Source organism: Manis pentadactyla, chromosome 11, assembly GCF_030020395.1.
Source record: "Manis pentadactyla isolate mManPen7 chromosome 11, mManPen7.hap1, whole genome shotgun sequence".
Taxonomy (NCBI): Eukaryota; Metazoa; Chordata; class Mammalia; order Pholidota; family Manidae; genus Manis; species Manis pentadactyla.
In genome coordinates, this window is record NC_080029.1 from 123,280,096 (window position 1) to 123,300,787 (window position 20,692).

Genomic DNA, 20,692 nt, shown 5'->3' on the forward strand with positions numbered 1-20,692 from the left:
GTTCTAACAAGTCCCCAGGTGATATGCTGATTCTATTGATCCTGGGCCACCTTTGAGGACAGCTCATCTTAACCACCATAAATCTAAAGCTATAGTCTAAGTAAATATTAAAGCACACTGGAGTTTTCATATTTCATAATGACCCAGACTAAGTACAAAAAGCGGTATTAAATTGTTTTTTTAAACTTTTTTGGAAAGTTTAAAACATGAATACTCAGTTGAAAAATATACACTATTTGCTTTTTCAGTAATTACCTCATTTGCTTGGATACACCATTATTATTTACTCAAAGCAACTTTGAGAGGAAAAACATTACTGTCAAATGTCAGCATTTGTGTTTCCAACTTGATGGCAGTCTAATCATTAAATTTCATCCCATAGCTGGGAACACACTACTGGAAGGAATGAAAAATGCTCTACTGAAGGCCAAATCCTAGGCTCTAAAAGATGAGGAACTCTGTAGAACCTTTCGTTATGGATTGTTACTAAGTTCATTTATTTGACTGTTTAGGGGACATAAATTGAGTATCTTAACTTTGCCATGTGTGTACCATAGGGCCATATAAGGGGAAAGATGATCACACTGCTCAAATAATGGGCTCGGGTTTGCCTTCGGCTTTAGCTGTTTGTTGGGTCCTTAAGTGTATGGTGACTATAGTGATACTGATACCTATCACATAGAATTAACTTGAGAAAACATGTAAAAGACTTAGCACAGGGTCTGGATCATATTACATGCTTTAAAATGTTACTAGCCTGTCTGCCTTCTCAATGTGATAAATGCTAAAACAATATATGTGCAGAATGGTGCAGAGGCAAACACACACACAAAAAAACAGTGATTCAATCAGCTTAAAAGAGACTTCTCAGAAATGAAATACAAACCATATCTTAAAAGGCAGATAAGATTTTGCGAGCTGGTTGGGAAAGACATCATGGGCAAAAACAACAACATTTGCAGTCAGAGATGATGAGGGCAAACAGGCAGGACAGGTGGCTGGAAAAGGATAATGACTAGGCCAGTGGTTCTTCACATGTGGTCCATGTAAGGTCAGATGGTGACCATGCAAAAGCCACCATTTTCATAATGATATTAAGACATTTATCTTTTTTGCTGTGTAGACATTTGGAATGCTAGGACAAAAACACTAATGGGTAATACTACTTTTCCGTTTCCCTAGTATCCAGCACACCACGCACTGTGTGTCTGCGCCCCCTCTCCCTCCCACCTCTGACTCCTTTCCTCCTGCCAGTGAGCTGGGGTCGGGGGAGCGCTCGGGTCCCGCCGGGCCCCCTTCGTGAGATGCTGAGTTCTCGCAGGTGTAGATGTAGCCTGGCTGTTGTACTGCATCCTCTATCTCTCTTTTAGGAGTAGTTGTATTTGTTGTATTTTTTAAAATGTATATGATTTTGGGAGGAGATTTCCACTGCCCTACTCATGCCACCGTCTTGGCTCCTCCCTCCTACCGTAGGGTTCTTAAGTGCCATCCTATGGATATAAAAATCTATAATAAGATGATGGTCAATTTTGAATGCATTCTAACAGCACTACATTTCTTGGCCCCTCTTCCTTGTTTTATGTATATAATACTATCTTTTACACCTTTTTATTAAGTGATACCTTCAAGTAGTTTTTAGATGTAATTGCTTTTGCTACTTTTGTTTTTTTGACCTTAATACTAGCTTTTAGGTAATTTATTTACTACCTCTGCTATGTTTGCTCTACCAGTGGAAAATTTTCCCTTTTTTAAATTTCTTGCTTCTATTTAGGTCTCTTCTTTTCGTCTTAGAAAAAGGTACCTTTAAGATTTCTTCTAAGGCTGGTTTAGTAGTGATGAACTCTTTTAAAAACATATGTTTATTTGTAAAGCTTTTCCTCCGTCCTTCAATTCTGAATGATGACCTTGCCAGGTAGAACATTCTTGGTTGGAGGTTTTCTCCATTCAGCAGTTTGAATATATCATGCCATTCCCTCTACATGTAACTTGTTGCTTTTCTCTTGCTGCATTTAAGAATCTGTTTATCTTTGATATTTGGCATTTTAATTATGATGGTTCTTGGTGTGGACCTCCTCTGGTTCATCTCGTTTGGAGCTCTCTGTGCTTACTGGACCTTGTAGACAGTTTCCTTCCCCTAGTCGGGGAAGTTTTCTCCTAATATCTCTTCAAGTAAGTTTTCTACTCTTTTTCTCTCTCTTTTCCTTCTGGGACTCCTGCAGTTCAGATTTGATATTGTCTCAGAACTCTCTCACCCTATTCTCATTTCTTTGAATTCTTTCTTCATTCTGCTGTTCAGTTTGAGTGCTTTCCATTACTTTATCTTCCAAGTCACTGATCATTCTTCTGCATCCTCTAGTCTGCTGTTCATTCCCTCCAGTGTATTTTTTTATTTCATCTATTGAACTCTTCACATCTGATTTGGTTCTTTTTTACTTGTTCTATCTCTTTGTTGAGGTCCATCTTGAGTTTTGCTCTTGTTTTCTCAGGTCCAATGAGTATCATTAACCATTGCTTTAAACTATTTATCAGGTGGATTGGTTAATGTATTTCATTTAGGTTTATTTCTGTTTCTTTTTCTTGTTCTGTCATTTGGGGTATATTCATCTGTCTCCTCATTTTTGTGTGACTCTGTACGTGGTTCTATGAATTGGTTGAAAGGGCACACTCTCTCGGTCTTGAATGATTGTCTTTGTGTGGGAGAGTCTCCTGTGTAGATTGTGAGTGCCTCATGGTTTTTGCAAGCTGGAGCCCAAGTAAGTGTGAAACAGGCTTTTTTTGGTGTTGGGGACTTCTAAGGAGTGGTCCCTGGGACACAGCCTTTGGGGTCCACTGGAGGGGATCCTGGGTGGACACCTGTGGGTTCCACACTGGTTGGGGGAGGATAGTGGGCCAGTGGGTTGGGGTGCACTCCAGGTAACTCCTGGATTAGCACTGGCTGAGTTCTCACGCGTGCCTTCTCACCCATATGCCTGTGCATGCTCTGGGCCACTCAGGACCACTCTGAGGAATTCCCGTGTTAGGCACTTGCTGATTCCTGCTGGTAGAATGGAGTCAGGCTCTGTGTTCTTTCCCCAACAGCCCTGTGCACTGTGGGGCTCCCCAGGGCATTCCCATGACAGCACCCATTGGTCCCACTGATGGCCAGGACTCAGGCCCCACGTGTGCATTCCCTCATGGTATTCTGGGGAGTGCCTTGGTGGCACCATCCTGCAGATTCATGCACCCTACTTGTGAGCCAGGGAACTTTCCAGTCTTGCTGATGGGGGCTGAATCAGTGGACAACAGCAGTGAGCACAGTGGAACTCTTGGACTCCCTGCAGGACCCTGAATATGGGGCGGTCAGGGGGCTGCCTAGACCAGGCCTGAGATCGGTGTGTGTGCCCAGATCCTACTCTTGGGCACATGAAGGTATGCAAAAGGAGCACAAACAAAGCCACTAGCCAGCTCCTCCAGTCCCATATGGCCTCCAACAGTCTCCTTGCCAAGTGGTGGCTGTTCAGTTCTAGGACTTGGGTTCTTTCACTGTGGTCTAGATGCACTTTAAACTGCAAGGCTCTTTCCTGTGCTTTGGGGCAGGGAGTCCATTGTCCGGCTTTCTCAGGGATGCATACCCCTCTCTCTCCCCTCTGCTGGTCGTTTTGCTGAGGGTGGGGTTCCCTTGGTTACTGTGTCTCTGTCTCTCCTGCCATTTTGGGGTTTTGTTTGATGTGATCTTTCCCTTGTTGAATAGGTGTTCACTTCAGTCTCCATTCTTCAGGGTACAATGCTCTCTGCATATAGGTATAGATTCGGTGTGGAGGTGGGAGGAGGGAGTCAGGCTCTCTCTACCCTGCCGTTTTCTTATATCACTTCTGAGCTGTGAGCCTCCTTACATTTTTCCTCCTCACTTTTTACACCTTGATTCTTTTATACATATTGCCCTGTTCTCTCTTGGAAGAGGAAGGTAGTTTCTCAGAACTTGGCCCTAGGACCAACCATGTCGGAATCGCCTGGGGTGTTTGTTTGTATCAATGCAGATTGCTGCCCCGTACCCAGAGCTGTTAAATCAATCTCTGAAGGTGGGAGCTGAAAATCTGCATCTTCAACAAGCTCCCAAGGTAATTCTTCGGCACATTAATAACAGTTGGCGTAATGTTTTAGAACATAGACCTTGAAGTCACTCAGATCTGGATTCGGATCCTGCTTTTGCCATTTCATTAGCTCTGTCGTCTTAGACAAGTTAGTTGAGCTTTGCTTCTCAGCTTCCTCATCTATAAACTGAGGAGCAAAATAATGTATCTTTTTAGAGCACAACTGCTGAGTTTTCATCTCAGCTGTATCAGTTACTAGCTGTGTTATCTGAGGCTTAACCTCTCTAGGCTATAATTTCTTCATTTGCGAAAGAGCTAATAACCTGCCTAGTAAATTGTTACGAGACTTAAAAGAATTTATGTAAAGGGTTACAAAGTGTTGGAATGTGGTGGGGGGTTGCCTCTCAGACATTGTTTGACACTGTTTGGAGACTGTTTGTTGTCACATCTGGGGAAACAAGGAGTAAGTAGTTCCACCACACACTGGGTAAAGGCAAGAGATGCTAGTGTGAACCTACCTATGCACAGGACAGCCCTTCACAGCAAAGAGCTATCTGGCCCAAAATGTCGATAATGCCAGTCTTGAGAAACATGGCTTAGAACAGGAACACAGTAAATACTATGTAAGTTTTGGCTATTATTATGATTTGCTATTATGGGAATAATATCAAGCCTTACCAAAGTGTTATTGTTAGGAGATATATATTTAAGCACAGTATCTAGTACTCAGCAAATGCAGAGGTAGTGGTGGTGGTGATGATTATTAGGAAGCCAAATATCTATAAACACAGTCTTACTCTACTAAAGCAGCTCCTATTTTAAAAAAGCCTTTTGCAATGTAAATAATGACTTTGTTTAGAACTTTCCAAAAGTAGAACACATCTGTAATCATTAATATCTCACATTTCAATAATAGCTTTATTCTTTTCAAAGCACTTCTACTTCTTCATCTTCATAATCAAGCATCTATTACTGAGACTACTAAGTTTGTCCTACGGTATCAGTGTGGTGGAAAGAACACAGATGTTGGGTTTTGGATAGTATACAGTTCAGATCCTGACTCTGCTGCCTTAAGGACCTGTGCAGTCTTAAGCACTTCATTTCACTTCTTTCGATCTCAGTTTCCACATCTGTAAAAGGAGAATTGCACCTGAGATGTTTTGTAAATTAAATGGAACAGTGTGCAGCTTGTGCAATTCGAGTAGGAGTAAGTTCTGAGCAGTGTTAGTTCTCACCCCCTGTGTGAGCTCCCTGTTTTTGGAGAGTTTAGGGTACATAATCATCTCCCTCCTCTGACTCAAAAGGCAGACAACCAGCTGAGGGAAATAGGGTGGAAGTGGAAAGAGATTTAAGTGGCCTGTTTCTCCAGTGCTTGTGGGCAAGCAGAGAAAGTCCAGGACCCAAAAATAGCTGTTTCATGTCCTCCCTAGGTTAGTCGTGTTGGAGAAGCCTGTGGGTATTTTATTCTAATATCTTGCCTTTTCAAGAAATATACATGAATATCTCACCCCGTTCTTTAGAAGTGAGTCAAGACCAAACAGTGATACTGAGAAGCTCCCTCAGTGCTTCCGTTGTTGTGAAGGGCAACCTTGTTTCACTGCTTTTTTCTGAGATAAATTTATCTTTTTTGTTAACCTTTCACAGGTGCCATTCTGACTTTGTATTTCAAAGGATTTTAAAATTGCAATTTTTCTTAGTATTATGGAGGTGACAGTGATATACAGTGTCCTGTGTTTTTATGTACTTTTCTGTCTTGCAGTCTGGTGCCTTGAAGACACTTTTAATTTGCAATTCATATCTGTAAAAAGTTAAAAAGTGAAACTACGTTATCTGAAAATTATAGTCTGTTCAAGACCATGCACATGTTGCCAGTCTTCCCTATTCCAAGACCTAGTAGCCACTTCATTCACACCAGTAAGAGCTACCTTTGTTTGACCAGACTGTGTTAGACATATTAGGAAGAACTAATCAGATCTCAGTTAAAGGTTAATCCCAGTTCAGGTTAAGAAGCTTGAAGTTTTCAGTTAAAGACTACAGAAGATTAGCGGAAAATTTGAGACCCTGAGATAGTGATCAATGGGCTCACTTTTCTACCTGAGAATGTCAGTAATTGGAGAGTGCAGCAAAATCAAGTAGATGACCTGGAAACTAAGGCAGGATTAAGAAATATCATATTGGTGGGGGTCCTATAGAGGTAGAAAGAAAGAAACCGTTTTTGCCCCTTCCAGGAGACTAAAGGTGCAGGATTTGAGAACTGAATTCTCCTCCTGTGTCACTGCGTATCCCATTTCTGCAAAGATCTGTCAGCTCCAGCAACACCAGAAATAAGCAGCCCTGGAAACCAGTAACAAAACCATGAAGTGTTGTTTCTGATATGCTTTGATCTAATTTTTAGGGGTAAAAAGAGGTTTTTAAAATCACATTTATTTATTAGCTGTCTTGGGCTGCTAGAGATAGATGTGGCCGCTGATGAGAGCTAGCAAATGGTAATTTAGAATACCATTTACCCCAGAAGCAGATGGCCTCCGTTAGAAGCCTGATTTCATTTACTGTCCATTCTGAAGCTGAATGAAAGGGTTGAATTTGAAAATAAGAAGTTGAACTGAAATTTTGGAAATACTTGGATACATAGAGGCCTTTAATCTGTTCTAATGTGAAATCTGATTTGCCTTTGTAAAAGGTACATTCTCACATGTAACAGAATTTTTACAAAAATCTATCTTGAGCAAATTTGCCAGGAAAAAAACAGGATTATTTCATTTATAGTGATGCCGGGGTTCTTGTTCACAAAGCCAAAGAACGAGCTTCACAAACACTCAAGGTAGAGCAGGGAACAGGCTTTTATTTAGAAATAAAGTGAAAGGACAGAGCTCCTGGCTCACGCCAGGAGGGGACAAGAGAGTCCATAGTGGTGCGTTGTCTAGGGGGTTTTATAGGCAGATGAGGATTTTTAGAGAACATGAAAAAAAAAAGCTTAGGGTTGTGGACTTACTAAGTGGGCCTAGGATATTTACAAGTGACTTGATACAAGTAACCTCCTGCGCTGTTGATTCCTCCCTGAGAGACCAGCATCTTGGTCTGGGGGCATATGAAACAAGGCCACCTGCTCAGCCTGACCCCAAAGTGGGCTGAGGCATTGTTTGCTAAAGAGTAAGTTAAGTGCAATCTTATCTTAAAGGTGGAATCCTTCTTGCCTTTTACTGTGTTATGGCTGGGCTTGCATGCTAAATTAGTTTGCCCAGTTTGCAAAATCACCTCATTAGATCTGAAGGAGGAAAGACAGCACATAGGCCTGGGCCTTTTAGCCTGTTAAAGTGAATCTTATACATGATTATAAATAATTAGCATAAAATAAACATGTGCTACTCTTCTTTATCTGGGGTACACCAACTGATCTCCCTGAAGAATGACTCTAGAGCTTAATGTTTAACGCTGAGTTTTAGTAGGGGGTTTCCTTGCATGTAGTTACACTGCTCTGACTGCACATATCCTGCCTTGCTTTCCCCGGAGGCCCGCACCCTACCCTGACTACACCCACGGTCCCTGTCTCAATAGTATAATGATTGATACTACCACTTGGGTAAACCAAGTGGGCTTCGCACAGGAGACTGATTCTACAGTTTTGAAGTGTGTATGATTGTGGATAAAGTGAAGGTTCCTGTGGCCAGGATTCTCACCTGGCCCTGGTTGACTAGCTCACTGCACACCTGTGGGCAATACATGGCTGTTGACTCTATATAAAGAGCTCCGCCCAGTGCTCTGGGTGACACAGTGGCAGGGCTGCAAGGCTGCAGGGGAGCAGAGCAGAGGCTGGAGTGGTGGCAGCGCTGAGGGCAGAGGCCCAGAGGACGGCTGTGCGGGACAACTGTGCAGAGAGGCCCAGAGGCAGAGACCGGCTTGCTGCATACAGACTGGCTCTGAGTGAACGGGATTCTGGTGACTGACCTGCTACCTGGAAATAAAGTTGGGTATAACCCTTTTACCCCAAGAATGTTTTGCTGTCAAGGCAAGACAATGACTATTGCAGGCTGGTGAGATATAACCTCTCCAAGGGTTCGTTTGTGTAACAGACAAATCTGTAACAATGATAGTGTTTCCTTTGAGCACCTTAAGTTCATCCTCCATGCTCAGGAAATGAGATATTTTTGTGGAGATGGTGATGTAATTTTTTTTTTTAGTTGAAGCATAGTTGATGCAACATGATTTTTTTAAGTGTCAGCTCAGACGTACCAAATCTCAATTAAAAACTGGTCATTAATGAAAAGTTGGTTGAAGAGTTTGAGGTCAAGACAAACATGTACTGTCTTCCATTATGAAAGAATAAATGACACGTCCAGGGAAAGTCCAGGCTAAATCGGGGTTTGACTCAACCAGAGATCAGGGCCTAGATAATCAATACCAGAGTTCTTGTAGATGTTCTACATTGTATTATAGGATGAAGCATTGTTCCAGCATGAACTGAAGTAGCACAAATAGAAAAGCCATGACTTCCTCTCTGTGGGCCCCTTATAAGTTAACAGTTCTGTTTTAAAGTAAATGAATATCAAATTATACTTACCCTGAAAAGAATCTGGTTGTCCTCATCATTATTTGCTACTTCAAGACATGTGCTGAGATACAGTGTATTAGAAATTTCTTGCAATCTCATTTTAAATAATTTTTCTTAACCTTGTATCTCATGGATGAAGTGGGGGAAAGTTTTATTTTCTCCATTATCTCCTTCCTGATGTTTGTACAGAAGATAAAAGTAATAGAGAAACAGATTCTGGTTACTCTGATTCCCATTTGGGTGTTCTGCCATTATACTAAAGATTTCCCAATGAAATATTGGTGAACCGCTTTATTATCAGATTTTTGGAAAGTGTCATTTTACTATTTGGGGGGGTTTTCTGATTTTATATCTAAATATGAAACATAAAAAAGTTAAAGGTCAAGAATTGTATTTCCTTATAAAATTAATATGTCTAAAATAAATTAATTGTAAGATTTTCCTTTTTTCTTTCTTCCTGGATAATTTGTTATTTATATGTAGTGACTGAGTAAACGTCTGGTGCTATTCTCTATTCCTTTTCATTTTTTAGTCACAGCATGTTACCACATCTAAGCCTGAACTCTCAAAACCTCTCCCTTTGACTTTTTTCTTTCTTTTACCGTTTTAATCATACAAAAAAATCATCTGCCTAAGGATCAAGACATGACATATCACTGAGCATTTAAAAAAATTAATCTTCATGTAGAATATAGGTTGTGTTGCCCTGTTCTCAAAGAGTTAATAAAACTAGTTTTCACTTTGCTTAGCTCCCCAAAGGTAATTTGGCACACTTCCCAGACCAAACCTTGAAGGTAAAGATCAAGGTACAGTGGTGATATTAAGGTGTAGAATTTGAACCTCTTATATGTTGCCCAGCTTGTATCCTCCTGAACTCATTGGAACTCCGGTTCATCAGAACTTCAGAATATGGTTCACAGACTGAAGAAGGCCCTGTAGAATCTCCTTTAATGGGGAATTGTATGAGTGAGTACAGTAGGTGAGTCTTTAATATTTCTTGCTCTGTAACATCCCTGTTTTGTTTAGAGAAGCCCTTAAGACCACCAAGCTGCTTCACGTCTGTGGAAACAGACCGAGGGAAGTCCTCACAGGCTCAGCAGCAACTCTTCCGTGACGTTCACAGCAGTCAGGGCTTGGTGGTGGTGACCCATTCCCTAAGAGGAAGAGAGACAAGTGAGGGTGCTTTGTGAACCAGTCTTCACCAGTCCTTTCTGACAATGAAAAAGAGAGCTTTCTTTTAGTAACAACAAGGAGATTCGGGGAAGAAGGAGAAAAGTCAAGAGCAAGCCTGCAGAGATTAGGAGCCTAAAAATACAGCATTTTAGTAAACCTCTTAAATTGACTCTAGCATAAAAAGATAATGTCTGGAGGTTTAACGTTTTTCCTTTCCAAGAGAGCCTGATGTTTTAAAATCACTTTATATGTATTGCTTAGAAATCAGAAATGCCTTATATTAACTTACTTAGCAAAGCTAATTTTCCCTCTCCTGAAACATGTCGATAACTACCCAGTAATCTTCAGCCTTGACGCTAAGTGGTGTCTGAGAGTGTCTGCAGCGCCCCTTTGCTTGTCTTTGCTGATGCTTGGATAGAGCCGGCTTGTTCTCTTGATGTTGTGGTGCTCTGCATTGTGAGAAACCAGCTCTGCTGGAGCCCTTCTTTTGGGCTGATGACCGAGGGCAGCCCATTAGAGGAGGTGGGCTGCTTTGTTTTGGGGGCCTCTTACACGCCACCCTGTTAGCAGCCCATAGAGTGACTCCTTCCCTCCTCAGGCCCCTAAAGGAACCGCCCTGTCATTGCTCACTCCCAGTATAGAGAAACCTCTGGCTCTGCGAGCTTGAAAGAGTATTTTTGAAGTTATATATCCAGCAGACTTCAAGGCTTATTTTTCACTTCCATAATGAAAAACTGATAAGAAGGAACTCCTTGAAATCTACACCCTCAAGTCCACGGTGATATATATGTTCTGATGACACATGATCAAACAAAGTACCTCTTTGAAAGAAACTTGTAAATGTCACTATGACTCACTGCCAATTGAAAGCCATAATAACATGAATAGTATATAAGATGCTTCCTTCTTTTTCTTTGTCTATTAACAAAAAAAAGGAGGAATAGTTATTGTGTAACAGTCTAGGAACACTGTCAGTGGACCCAGAAACCATGAAGGGTGCCTGATTTTGAATTAATTTCATTGACCAGCCCAGTGAGTTTTTCTAGCTAGGCCAACATTTTCTCCCAACATTTAATGACCATCCCATCCCCTTGTACTTTAAAGCGGCAGAATCGACAGTTCATGCAGGGTGGAGAACGGTGAAGCTCGAAAGAGAGAGCTATAAGCAAATGAGCAGAGAGCAGTGAAGTGAGACTGGGGACGGGAGGCATTGCGGACGACCGGGCTCTAGCACGGGGCCGACAGGAAACTTCAGTTTCATTTTAATAGATAAGATTAACTAGAATGCACACTTCCTTCTCCATTTGCGTTGCCTGCTGCATGCGTACAAGCAAAGGTTGATGCTTTTGTCCTCCTGGCAACAAGACCTTCCTAGCCTCAGTTTACCTACTGTAACAATGCTTCACTTCCTTGTTTAGTTAGTCTAATCTCAATTTTATTCCCGATCCTTTACTAAATATTTTAGTAAGTACTTAAGCATAGAGTAAATACTGTATACTAAATAAATATATAGTTTCTTTACTATTCTTACTAGATCATTACAGTGCTGTGGTATGATCAATATGCCAAATACTTTACTAAATACTTGAGTATCTTTGTCTTTAACCAGTTAAGCGTTCAGCCCCCTCCTCTGCCCCATCACCACGTCATGCCTGAAGAGGAGGTGTGGTAGGCTCCTTTCTTTGAAGGCTAGAATATGCCTTCCACAAATCTAATTTTAGCAAAACCGTTTGAAAGTGAGTGTAACAGTGGTCTGGTTTGTTTCAGTCGTGTGACCCACGAAGCTGCAGATGATTTCTCTCTTTGGGATCCACGAGCCGCCGGGCAGCAGGACGGCGGGAGCTGCCCTCCGGTCACACCAGCACTGCCCCTACCTGGACTGGAAAGGGAAGAGGAAAAAGAGGACATTTCAGATCCCACAGACCTGAATCCCTGTAGCGCAACATACAGCAACTTAGGTAAGTACAGGTATCATATAAGTAGTATTTAAACTTTGCCTTTTTATGCACTAGCCAAACGCTGTATTTGCCTGGAGAGATGGTTTTTATTGCTCCATGGAGTAAAAGTTGGACAATTGGAGTCGAAAACTTTAACTCACATCAGAAAAAAATACTGGTGCTTACTAGGCATGTATTAGAACACCTGCTCTTATGAGTCCTGTGCCACATACTAAGGTCTGACATGGTCCCTGCACTGAGGGACTCACCTAGAGGGAAGGAGATGAATTATCTCAGCATCACATAATAAATGCAGTGATAGAGAGACACATGGAATATTTTTTATATTGCACAGGAGAAGGTATCAAAAGATACCCCAAAGATAATTCCTGTACTTATTTAGCTGGTTGACAGAGGAAAGGAAGAGTATTCTGATCAGATGCAGCAACACGAGCAAAGGCGTGGACGTACGAAGCACCTTGGTGAATGTCAGTACCACACCGTTTAGTATTGCTGAAATGTGAACTGGGGAGTTAGACAAGATCATGCATTTCAGGCTAAAACCTCAAACTTTTTGCTATTTGTGATGGTAATCCATCAGGAGTTTTAAGAAGAAAAACATGATTAAATGTGTTTTAGAACATCCACTCTGCAGGCTGCCATGCAAGGATGGATTAGAGGTAAAGTATTTGGTAACTCAAAATCTGGTGGCTGAATACCATGGCAGGACCACATAAAGGGAGGAGAAAGAGAGGCTTCAGTTAAGACAGTGGGAGGGAACAGTGGAGAGATTTAAGAGATATTTAAGAGGCAATATCCATAAGGCTTAGTGGTTAATTGGATATAAATGATGGGAAGAATCTATGATATATCCCAGATTTCTGGCTTGGTACAATCAGACTCAAGGAAGTAAGATCTCAATTATTGGAGGTGTTTAGACAGAGGCTGGGGGCTATGTCTCAGTGATTCAGTTAATAAGATTCCTACACTACAAAGAGGATGGAACTGAATTACCTTAAAGGTGCCTGCCAGTGTAAAGATTCTTCGGTTTTCTAATCATCTTAACTCTTCTTTGAAGGCCCAGTGACTTTAGATCTGTCTCCCTTCCTTGAGCGTCTCATAGTTTCCTTCCGTCTGAAAAGCAAAGCCTGGGGCTGGGTGAGGATTTCTCAGTGCTATTCTGTGAAGTCAGGAGAGGGGTGAGATGCATGAGCTCATCTACCACGTGCACAGCACTGGCAAGATTCTTACGGACCGCTACCCAGCTCTTACACCTGTTTGCAAACCAGTGGTGTATGACATCAAAGCATTCTTCTGCCCAGTTTCTCATCTCTTTTCTTCTTCGTCTTTTTCCTCCATCAGGTTACTGTAAGGAAAAATCATTCTAAGATCAGCTAGTGTACTTGTCAGTAAAGGAGTTCTTAAGAAAGCCAAAAGGTTAAGGCAAGTACTGTAGGAGAAATGCTCTAATGTATCTTTTTGGGAAACTTAATCACAACAACCCACATGTAGCTGAAAATACATTCTGTAAGGAAAAGACTTCCATTCTAAGGTCTAGAAGTCTTGCATGACGTGTGAGGGAGGGAGAGCATTTTACAGTTTACCCAAGCACTCATCTTGGATACCATTTTCCAGTTAGAATAGATTTTATAGTCAAGCAGCTTACTGAACTTTCCCATTCTTTTATATTTTGTGCAACATATTATAAGCAATATATATTATTGTTTATTTACTTTTCTTGTAAAATACTGGACTGTAGCTGTCTCCCTTTTTTTAAGTCATCTACTATGAGACATAAAGTTTAAGACTTTTTTAAAAATTATGATTACTTAAAGTGCAAAAGTACTAGGTTATAGATGCCCTAACAGAAAGATAGCTTTCTTTCTACCAATTGCTTTACTTTTAAAAGTATGTGATTCTTTTAAAATGTTGCCTAGTTTTCCTTAATGCTGAAGTGGCTATACATGATCCCATAGGGTATATGATACATGGTTAGCTGCTTCTTTGAAAAGGTTTTACTATGTGAGTAAAGTAATAACTGAGTAATAGGTAGGGTTGACTCCATCTATTCGACCAACTGAGGGGTTTTTATTGTTTTAATTTTTTGTTTTGTTTTTGTTGTTTTTATTTTTCCTAACGGAATATGTATTTTAGGTGGAATTTAGAGCTTACCTTTTTTAATACTTTCAACAAATCATTTGCATGAAGTTTTAAGCTAGCCCTTTGGGTAATTTCTTATGGTTTACGGCCCTGGTAGCTTTAAAAAAAAAAGAATCTGTATTTAAAACTGAATGTAAATAAAACCTCTTAATGTAATAGCTTTAGATCTTTTTAAATATTCCAGAACCATTCTGTAAACACCACATTCTTTCATTCTTTCTTTTTCTTCCCTTTTTTTTTTAATGAGGCAGAGAATGGATTCACCAATGGAAGAAATTGAGGGAAGAAAGTTAAGGGTTACCATCATTTTTACTGTGGAATTTATTTCTGAAAATTGGGTTGTCAAGTAATATAGCAAGCAGTGTAATATAGTAGAAAAAAACAGGTTTGGGGGATCATATTTTGGTTCATGCGACAGCTGTGTCGCTGCTCACCTGCATGATCGCAGTCAGCTGTTCGCCGTCCCTGAGCTTCCGTTTCCTCCGAAATGAGGGAAGAGTCACATCAGCCTTGTAGGGCTGGTGGCAGAAGCAGTACTTGGTATATGGAAGCTCTTAGTAATTGTGAGGTTCTTTTATTTCTCCCCCAGAATATACTGGTGCTTTCTCCTTTAAGTATGTTTGATGTGCTAGACAGAAAATGTTGAATAAAGTGGAAATAATTGAAAATGTGTATTAGAAATGTTGACTAAACAGAACAACAACATATAAATCGAAAAAGTTATGGGCTGCCTGTATAACTAATGACTGAGGGTGTGAAACAGGACACAGGATATAGGGTCCCAAGGTAGCTAACGGACTAGAGGAGAGGTGACAAATCATAGCGATGTGACTCTAGGATCCAGATCTCCGAATCTGCTACTTACAGTGACACAAAAGTATAGCTGATTGTCTTGTAGCTCCCACACTTAGGCAGTTCCGAAAGAGGTTAAAAGAAAAAAAAAACCCTGGAGCGGGCCTTGACCGTCCTAGCGGCATCTCCCGGTGGGCCTCTGCCCCTGAGACAGTCTCGCGGCCCTGCTGTGGCACAAGGGCTGCTGGGATACAGCCATTCCCACCGAAAGCCACTTATGCGGACCGTATGTTTTTCTTTTTTACCTAAGAGGTCACTCTCCAGGGCTAATTTAGATCCCTTCTTTTTTCCTTGTCCTTAACATAAATAGAACAAACTTTATTTTGTTTATAACTATATTGATTATTAGATTCTAGAACTTCACTACCCAATATAGTAACTAGCCACTAGCCACATCTGTCTATTTACATTTAAATTCATTAAAATATAAATAAAAATTCATTTCCTCGGTCTCACGAGCACCATTTCAAGCGCTGAATAGCCCCATGTGACTAGTAGCTGCTGTATTGGACATCCAGACACAGAACATTTCTATTGTCACAAGGAAGTTCTGTCTGACAGCACTGCTTTAAAGTATGGGTATTTGGGGGATTTGTATTGTCTTCTGTGGGCACAAAAAAATACATAGGTCTTTATGCAATTTGATGATTCCTTAAGAAGGTTGTCCCTTACAGAGTGATGGTTTTACCGTGGGTGATGGTGAAGGAGACCACTGAACAAACTCTGATCTATAACACCTCAGTCTACCCCAAACAGAATTAGCAAGGTATCTGCCACTCAAGATGATTTCCCAAAGAAGTGGTACAATGTTTTTTTTATCAGACCTTCAACATTTCCCCATGTTTTTTTTTTTGTCTATCTCAAAAATGTCTAGAAGAAAGCAATCATTTTAGTATAACACCTGACTACTTTATCAGCCCGCTAAAAATCAGGAACTTGTAATGACTTCTGCTCTGTTGTACAGTAAGTTGGTGACTTTAGCTCTCCTTCACTCACCTTGTAACCAAGCACTCTATACATTGCTTTTTAGAAGATCTATCAAGTCTCTGTTTGCTCAACAGATTTTTGGCTTGCTCCTCTTTCTGTGTGCCTACAACCTAGCACATTACCTAAAACACACAGTAGGTGCTAAGAACATGTTTAAATGAATGAGCCCAAAATGGATCTTGGATTAGACTTTATAAGACTCCCAGGTTAGGGAGATCAAGCTCCCTTTCAGGAAAGTTCACGTAAGAAAATGTCAAGCCACAGTTCATGTGTTCCATTAATCAGCTGACTTTTTTTCCTAATATGAGGCTTAATCCACGGGTTTCCTAATTGAGGGACTATATAAGCCATGCCTCGGTTTCCTTCCTATATGTCCCCACAGGAAACTGTCCACATTTCTCATCTTACTTACCTGGAGCAAAGCTTCAAGTCACATAGTTTGAACACTGAAAGAAAATTCCGTAAAGTCTTTTGTCTCCAAAACCTGTCAGTGTATTGATTGTCGGTGTTGAATTTTAAGGGATGGGTGTACTTAAAAGAATGTCATTCCATTGCTGGTCCTGATATTGTAATTATGGAATAGCATCATCATAAATCACAACTTTAAAAAAAAATAATTCTGAAGAATGCATTACCATTAGTTTATTTACTCAAACTAATTATTGAAGAATTTTTATGGGCCAGATAATATTCCACACAATGCAAAGTTAATGATTTGAACCAAACATTGAAAAATTGAACATTTTTAGGCTATTTGGTTGTTTAAAAAAAAAACCTGAGATTGACAGCTTTGAACATTTGTTTGAGCATTTGTTGTACTTCCTAAAAATGTAATTACTTCTATTTTAAAAGAAATCATAGACTGTGCCCTTATCTTTTAAGTTAGCTGCATTGACGTTTAAAAATAGTTTTCCATACACTAAAATTAGTTGGCAGAGTACAGTATTTAAATTACATAGATAACTTACCCCAACAGATATTATCTGTTCTTGGAAATGTTTTCACTAACAAAATCTTACAAAAATGAGTCTGTCAACTGCTATACCACTGACATTTTTTAAAGCAGTCTCTGTATCTCTTTATTTGAGGCTTACCGTGAAGTGGTCTTTGGAGGTCAACTTTCTCATTTGGCATGAAATTGATGTCCCCTGTGGTTTGCCAGTTGGTGCTCACATTTGGCTGTGGTGGGACCCAGCACAGTAATAATGCCCAGGTGATTTAGGACCCTTCATCTTAAGGGGCTGATGTCTGCTTCCAGGAAATGATATACTGAGCACTAGGTTCAGCCAGGGCTGGTGCACAGGGGTGGTATGTGGCATCTATATTTGTAAATTCCAGTGCTTATTTCCCAATTTGGAGATGATTATCTCTTCTTTTGTCCTCTCTCTTCCCATTCCCATCTATCTCACTGGTCATGGAGCCCTGTAAAGTAAATTAGGGATGAAGATTAAAATAACAATTTAAATAAAGAGACATGTTATTTTGGACTTAATACTTTTATTCAGCACACAGTTGCTGAACACCAGCTATCTCCTGGAAGCCAGGCTAGGCATTGGCAATAGCAGTGTTACCTTCAAGGACTCTTGGTCTTTGGTAAAGACAGGCATGGATGTGAACTCTTAGGAGCCCATGTGATGGTTGCTGTGGTGCAGGTATTTAAAGGTTTAATGAAGTCCTTGCCTGGATGAGAGTAGGAGAGAGTCATGAAAGTTTTGAGCAGAGCTTGAAACAAAAGTAGTTGTTTGCCATATTGACAAGCAAGGGAGAACATTCCAGTAGAGGAAAGAGCATGTACAAAGGCTTGGAGTTTTATAGAGAAATGAATGTTCAATTAATGACAAGTGAGTAATTCAGGCTATCTTAAGCGCAGAATGAAAGGAGGCAGAATGGGAGAGATGAGACGGTGGAAAAGCAAGGCTAGATCCATAAATGGTGTGTGTGGGTGTGGGTGTGGGTGTGGGTGTATAGCACAATGAGTGCATCTTTTGCCTATAGGAAATGGAAAGCAAGTGAAGAATTTTGAATAAAGGGAGCATGATCAGGATTTTTAAAAGATCATGTTGCAAGCTACCTATGGGGTGATTTGGAGGCAGGAGACTGACCAGGAGATGCTGGCGCTCCTGTCTCACTGGAGTGAGGGCCAATTGTGCCCATTAGCATGCCACACCTGTATGGATGGGTCGTTGTTAAGTACCTTGAATCCCTCGCATCCTAAAATGGTGATGTTGTCAGGTCTTAAGCAAACATTTGTTATGGTGTGTCCCTAGTGTGTCTTCAATGATAGTGTCTTTCAATAGATCAATAATGATAGTTATTGAGTTTTTCAATATGAATCATCTTTAAAAATATTTTCCTTATATCCTTTCTATTTATCATCCCAATCTTGTAAGTTTTAAGAGCCCCATATCAATCATTTTCTTTCCTGAGGAGCTTTAAACACACTTTCGGCTTCTTCAAAGTAGTGTCATTAAATTATTCCCTTTTAATCCGTCTTTCATCATTTGCCTTTTAGAGTGTGATAGAGGACCAGTCTGAAGACATTTTTAAGCAGGGGAAAGTAAAGAGATAGAATATAAAAACTCCAAAAAAGAGGAAAGTGAGGTTTGAATGTGGTCAAACATATTTGTCCAAAAAGAATTTTTTAGTTTACAGCAAGGCAGGATTTAGAATACAATCTATTTTTTTCTGTTTAGAGAGCTGGTATGCCACAAAAATGTGGAGTATGTGATATCAGGCCTGCTGAATGCAAAGCTTAGCATCTGGTCCCAGAGGCTTGAGAGGAATGTGCAGAATTAAAAGTTTAAAATAAAAACAGCTGAGATACCAGGCTTCTAAACCATTGACCCAGATGATTGGAATTCAGTTAGGAGAACTTGTCTTTCTTAGAGAGAAGCGCGCGTGCGCGCGCACACGCACACACACAAACACACACACGCACACACACAAACACACACACTTTTAGACTTGGGAGAATGGCTTGACCTATTTGCAGGGGCTGTGGAATGTTCATGGTTTCACTTGGAATGCAAAGGTTTCCAATTCCCGTGTGGAAATCCCTTCAGCTCCCTGGAGATCATATCCTGCTGTTTGAGAAGAGAAGCCGCTATAAATCATCTTTCTTTCCTTGCTGCCTTGGCCGTCCGTCTTCATTTTGGAATGCTGACCGACTCTGCTGACTCGCTGTCTTTCAGTCTGGCACCGTTTACTGCACAGCTGCTACATGTCTCAGACCACGACAGGCTCTGAGGCCATGTAAAAAATCATTCAACACACAGTATAAGAGGCTAAGGATGCTGTGATTGAGTAAACAGTGCTAAGAGAACACAGAGGAAGAAGTGATGGTTTCCAATTTGGAGGTAGGAAGTAGAGAGTAGGGAGGGCTTCCATGGAGAAGGGTCATTTGAGCTGGGCTTTGGATAGAACACCTTTACTAAAACGGTGATAAAATAATAAAAGCATGGAGCATATTAAAAGAACAGGAAGTGAGTGAGTCATGTGGGAGGGTTGATGATAACTGGTGGTAGCTAAGAAAGCGCCTCCACCACCGTGCTGAGGAGTTTGGACCTTGTTCTATAGGTGGTGAGAAGTAGCACGATCAGCGCTGACCCACCTCCTGATGAGCATTAAAGGACTGCTGCTGGTGAAAGGTTCTGTCTCACTTGACAGTTCCAAGGTAGTTTTCTTTTTTCAAGCGCTTTTGGAATCCTCTATTCAGTCTATGTCCATGATTATTTTTGTTTGTTCTAGTTTGGAGAAATGGGTAGAAAATGACACCTCAGAAAGTTTATTTTAGGGCCCACGATGAAAGGGACAAGTATAGGTTCATGTTTTCAGTTTTTTCATTCATTTATTCCTTCCTTCCTTCCCTCCCAGCTAGACTCTTTGCTTGGTCCTGGTATGCAAATGAGACACAGTTTCTGTTCTCAGTGAGCAAACTAGTAGGGCATTCAAACAGGGACACAAGTCTGTAAGTGTGTAGAGAAAAATGTTCCAGGATATGTCTGAGGTCCCAAGGTAGGAGAGGCCGGTTTGGGGGAGTGAAGTAGGAAACCCTCCTGAGAGGCAGAATGCTTAAAGATGAGGGAACAGGGAACTCACTCCTGGAGGAGGGTCAGCAGGAGCAGAGTCACAAAGCGTGGAGCAGCCAAGAGGGCTCAAGAAACTTGGCCGCAGGGTAGCTCTGCCGCAAGGTACAGTGAGAAATGCTGCCAGAGAAACAGTTACCACAGGGCTAGGTCGTGAAGGGCTTGCTTTCTGTGCTTCCGCAAAGAAAATTCTGTCCTCAGAATCAAGTCCAAATTCTCAAGGAAGGAAATTTTTAGGTAAAAGAGCGCCGTGATAAGCTTTAGTGTTAAAAAAAAACAAAAAAAACTCTCTAGTGGCTAGTGCAGTGAGGGAGGCAGAACTGAGGCAGTGATCGCAGGCGTCTGACGCGGTGGTCAGGCAGGACACCAAGGTCAGTGCATTCACTGCTTCTGGCCTTCTCGGTCCAATTCATCCCTGAAAGGTTTGGGTCAACAACTGGAAAATGAAGGTTTTTACAAAGTATATTCTGTCATCTTGTAAGTGAACTATGGTGCTGACTTCTCACAGAAGATGGCTTGGGGCCGCTCTGTGGGAAGAGCCCAGTGACTGCCAAGCCCCTCCGTCCTTGGTGACAGTAGGGGCGTAGAGGGCCGGTGAGATGGGACTGAAAACTAAGGTTATGGGTTTCTAAGAATGGATTGTTGATTTTCCTTATTGAGATATAATTTATGTACAGTAAAATGCACCCTTTTATTAGAGTATGCAATTAACTGAGTTTTAATGTATTCACAGAATTTTATAATCGCCAGTATCCAATTCCAGGACATTTTCATCACCCCAAACAGAAATCCACTAGCATTCACTCTCCATTTCCATCCTGCCCTTTCCCAGCCCCTAGCAACCACTCATCTACTTCTGTCCCTATGGAATTATGTTAT

General features: G+C 41.0%; 1 protein-coding gene across 9 annotated transcripts in view; it reads left to right on the top strand.

Moving 5' to 3' along the window:
- Positions 1 to 20,692, top strand: part of PEAK1 (pseudopodium enriched atypical kinase 1) — a 295,209-nt gene that overhangs the window by 239,041 nt on the left and 35,476 nt on the right. For all 9 annotated transcript variants that reach the window (XM_057489007.1, XM_057489006.1, XM_057489005.1 and 6 more), the window contains one exon: positions 11,560 to 11,750. In XM_057489007.1, coding sequence (XP_057344990.1) covers positions 11,560 to 11,750 — 191 coding nt within the window. The remainder of the gene's footprint in view (positions 1 to 11,559; positions 11,751 to 20,692) is intronic.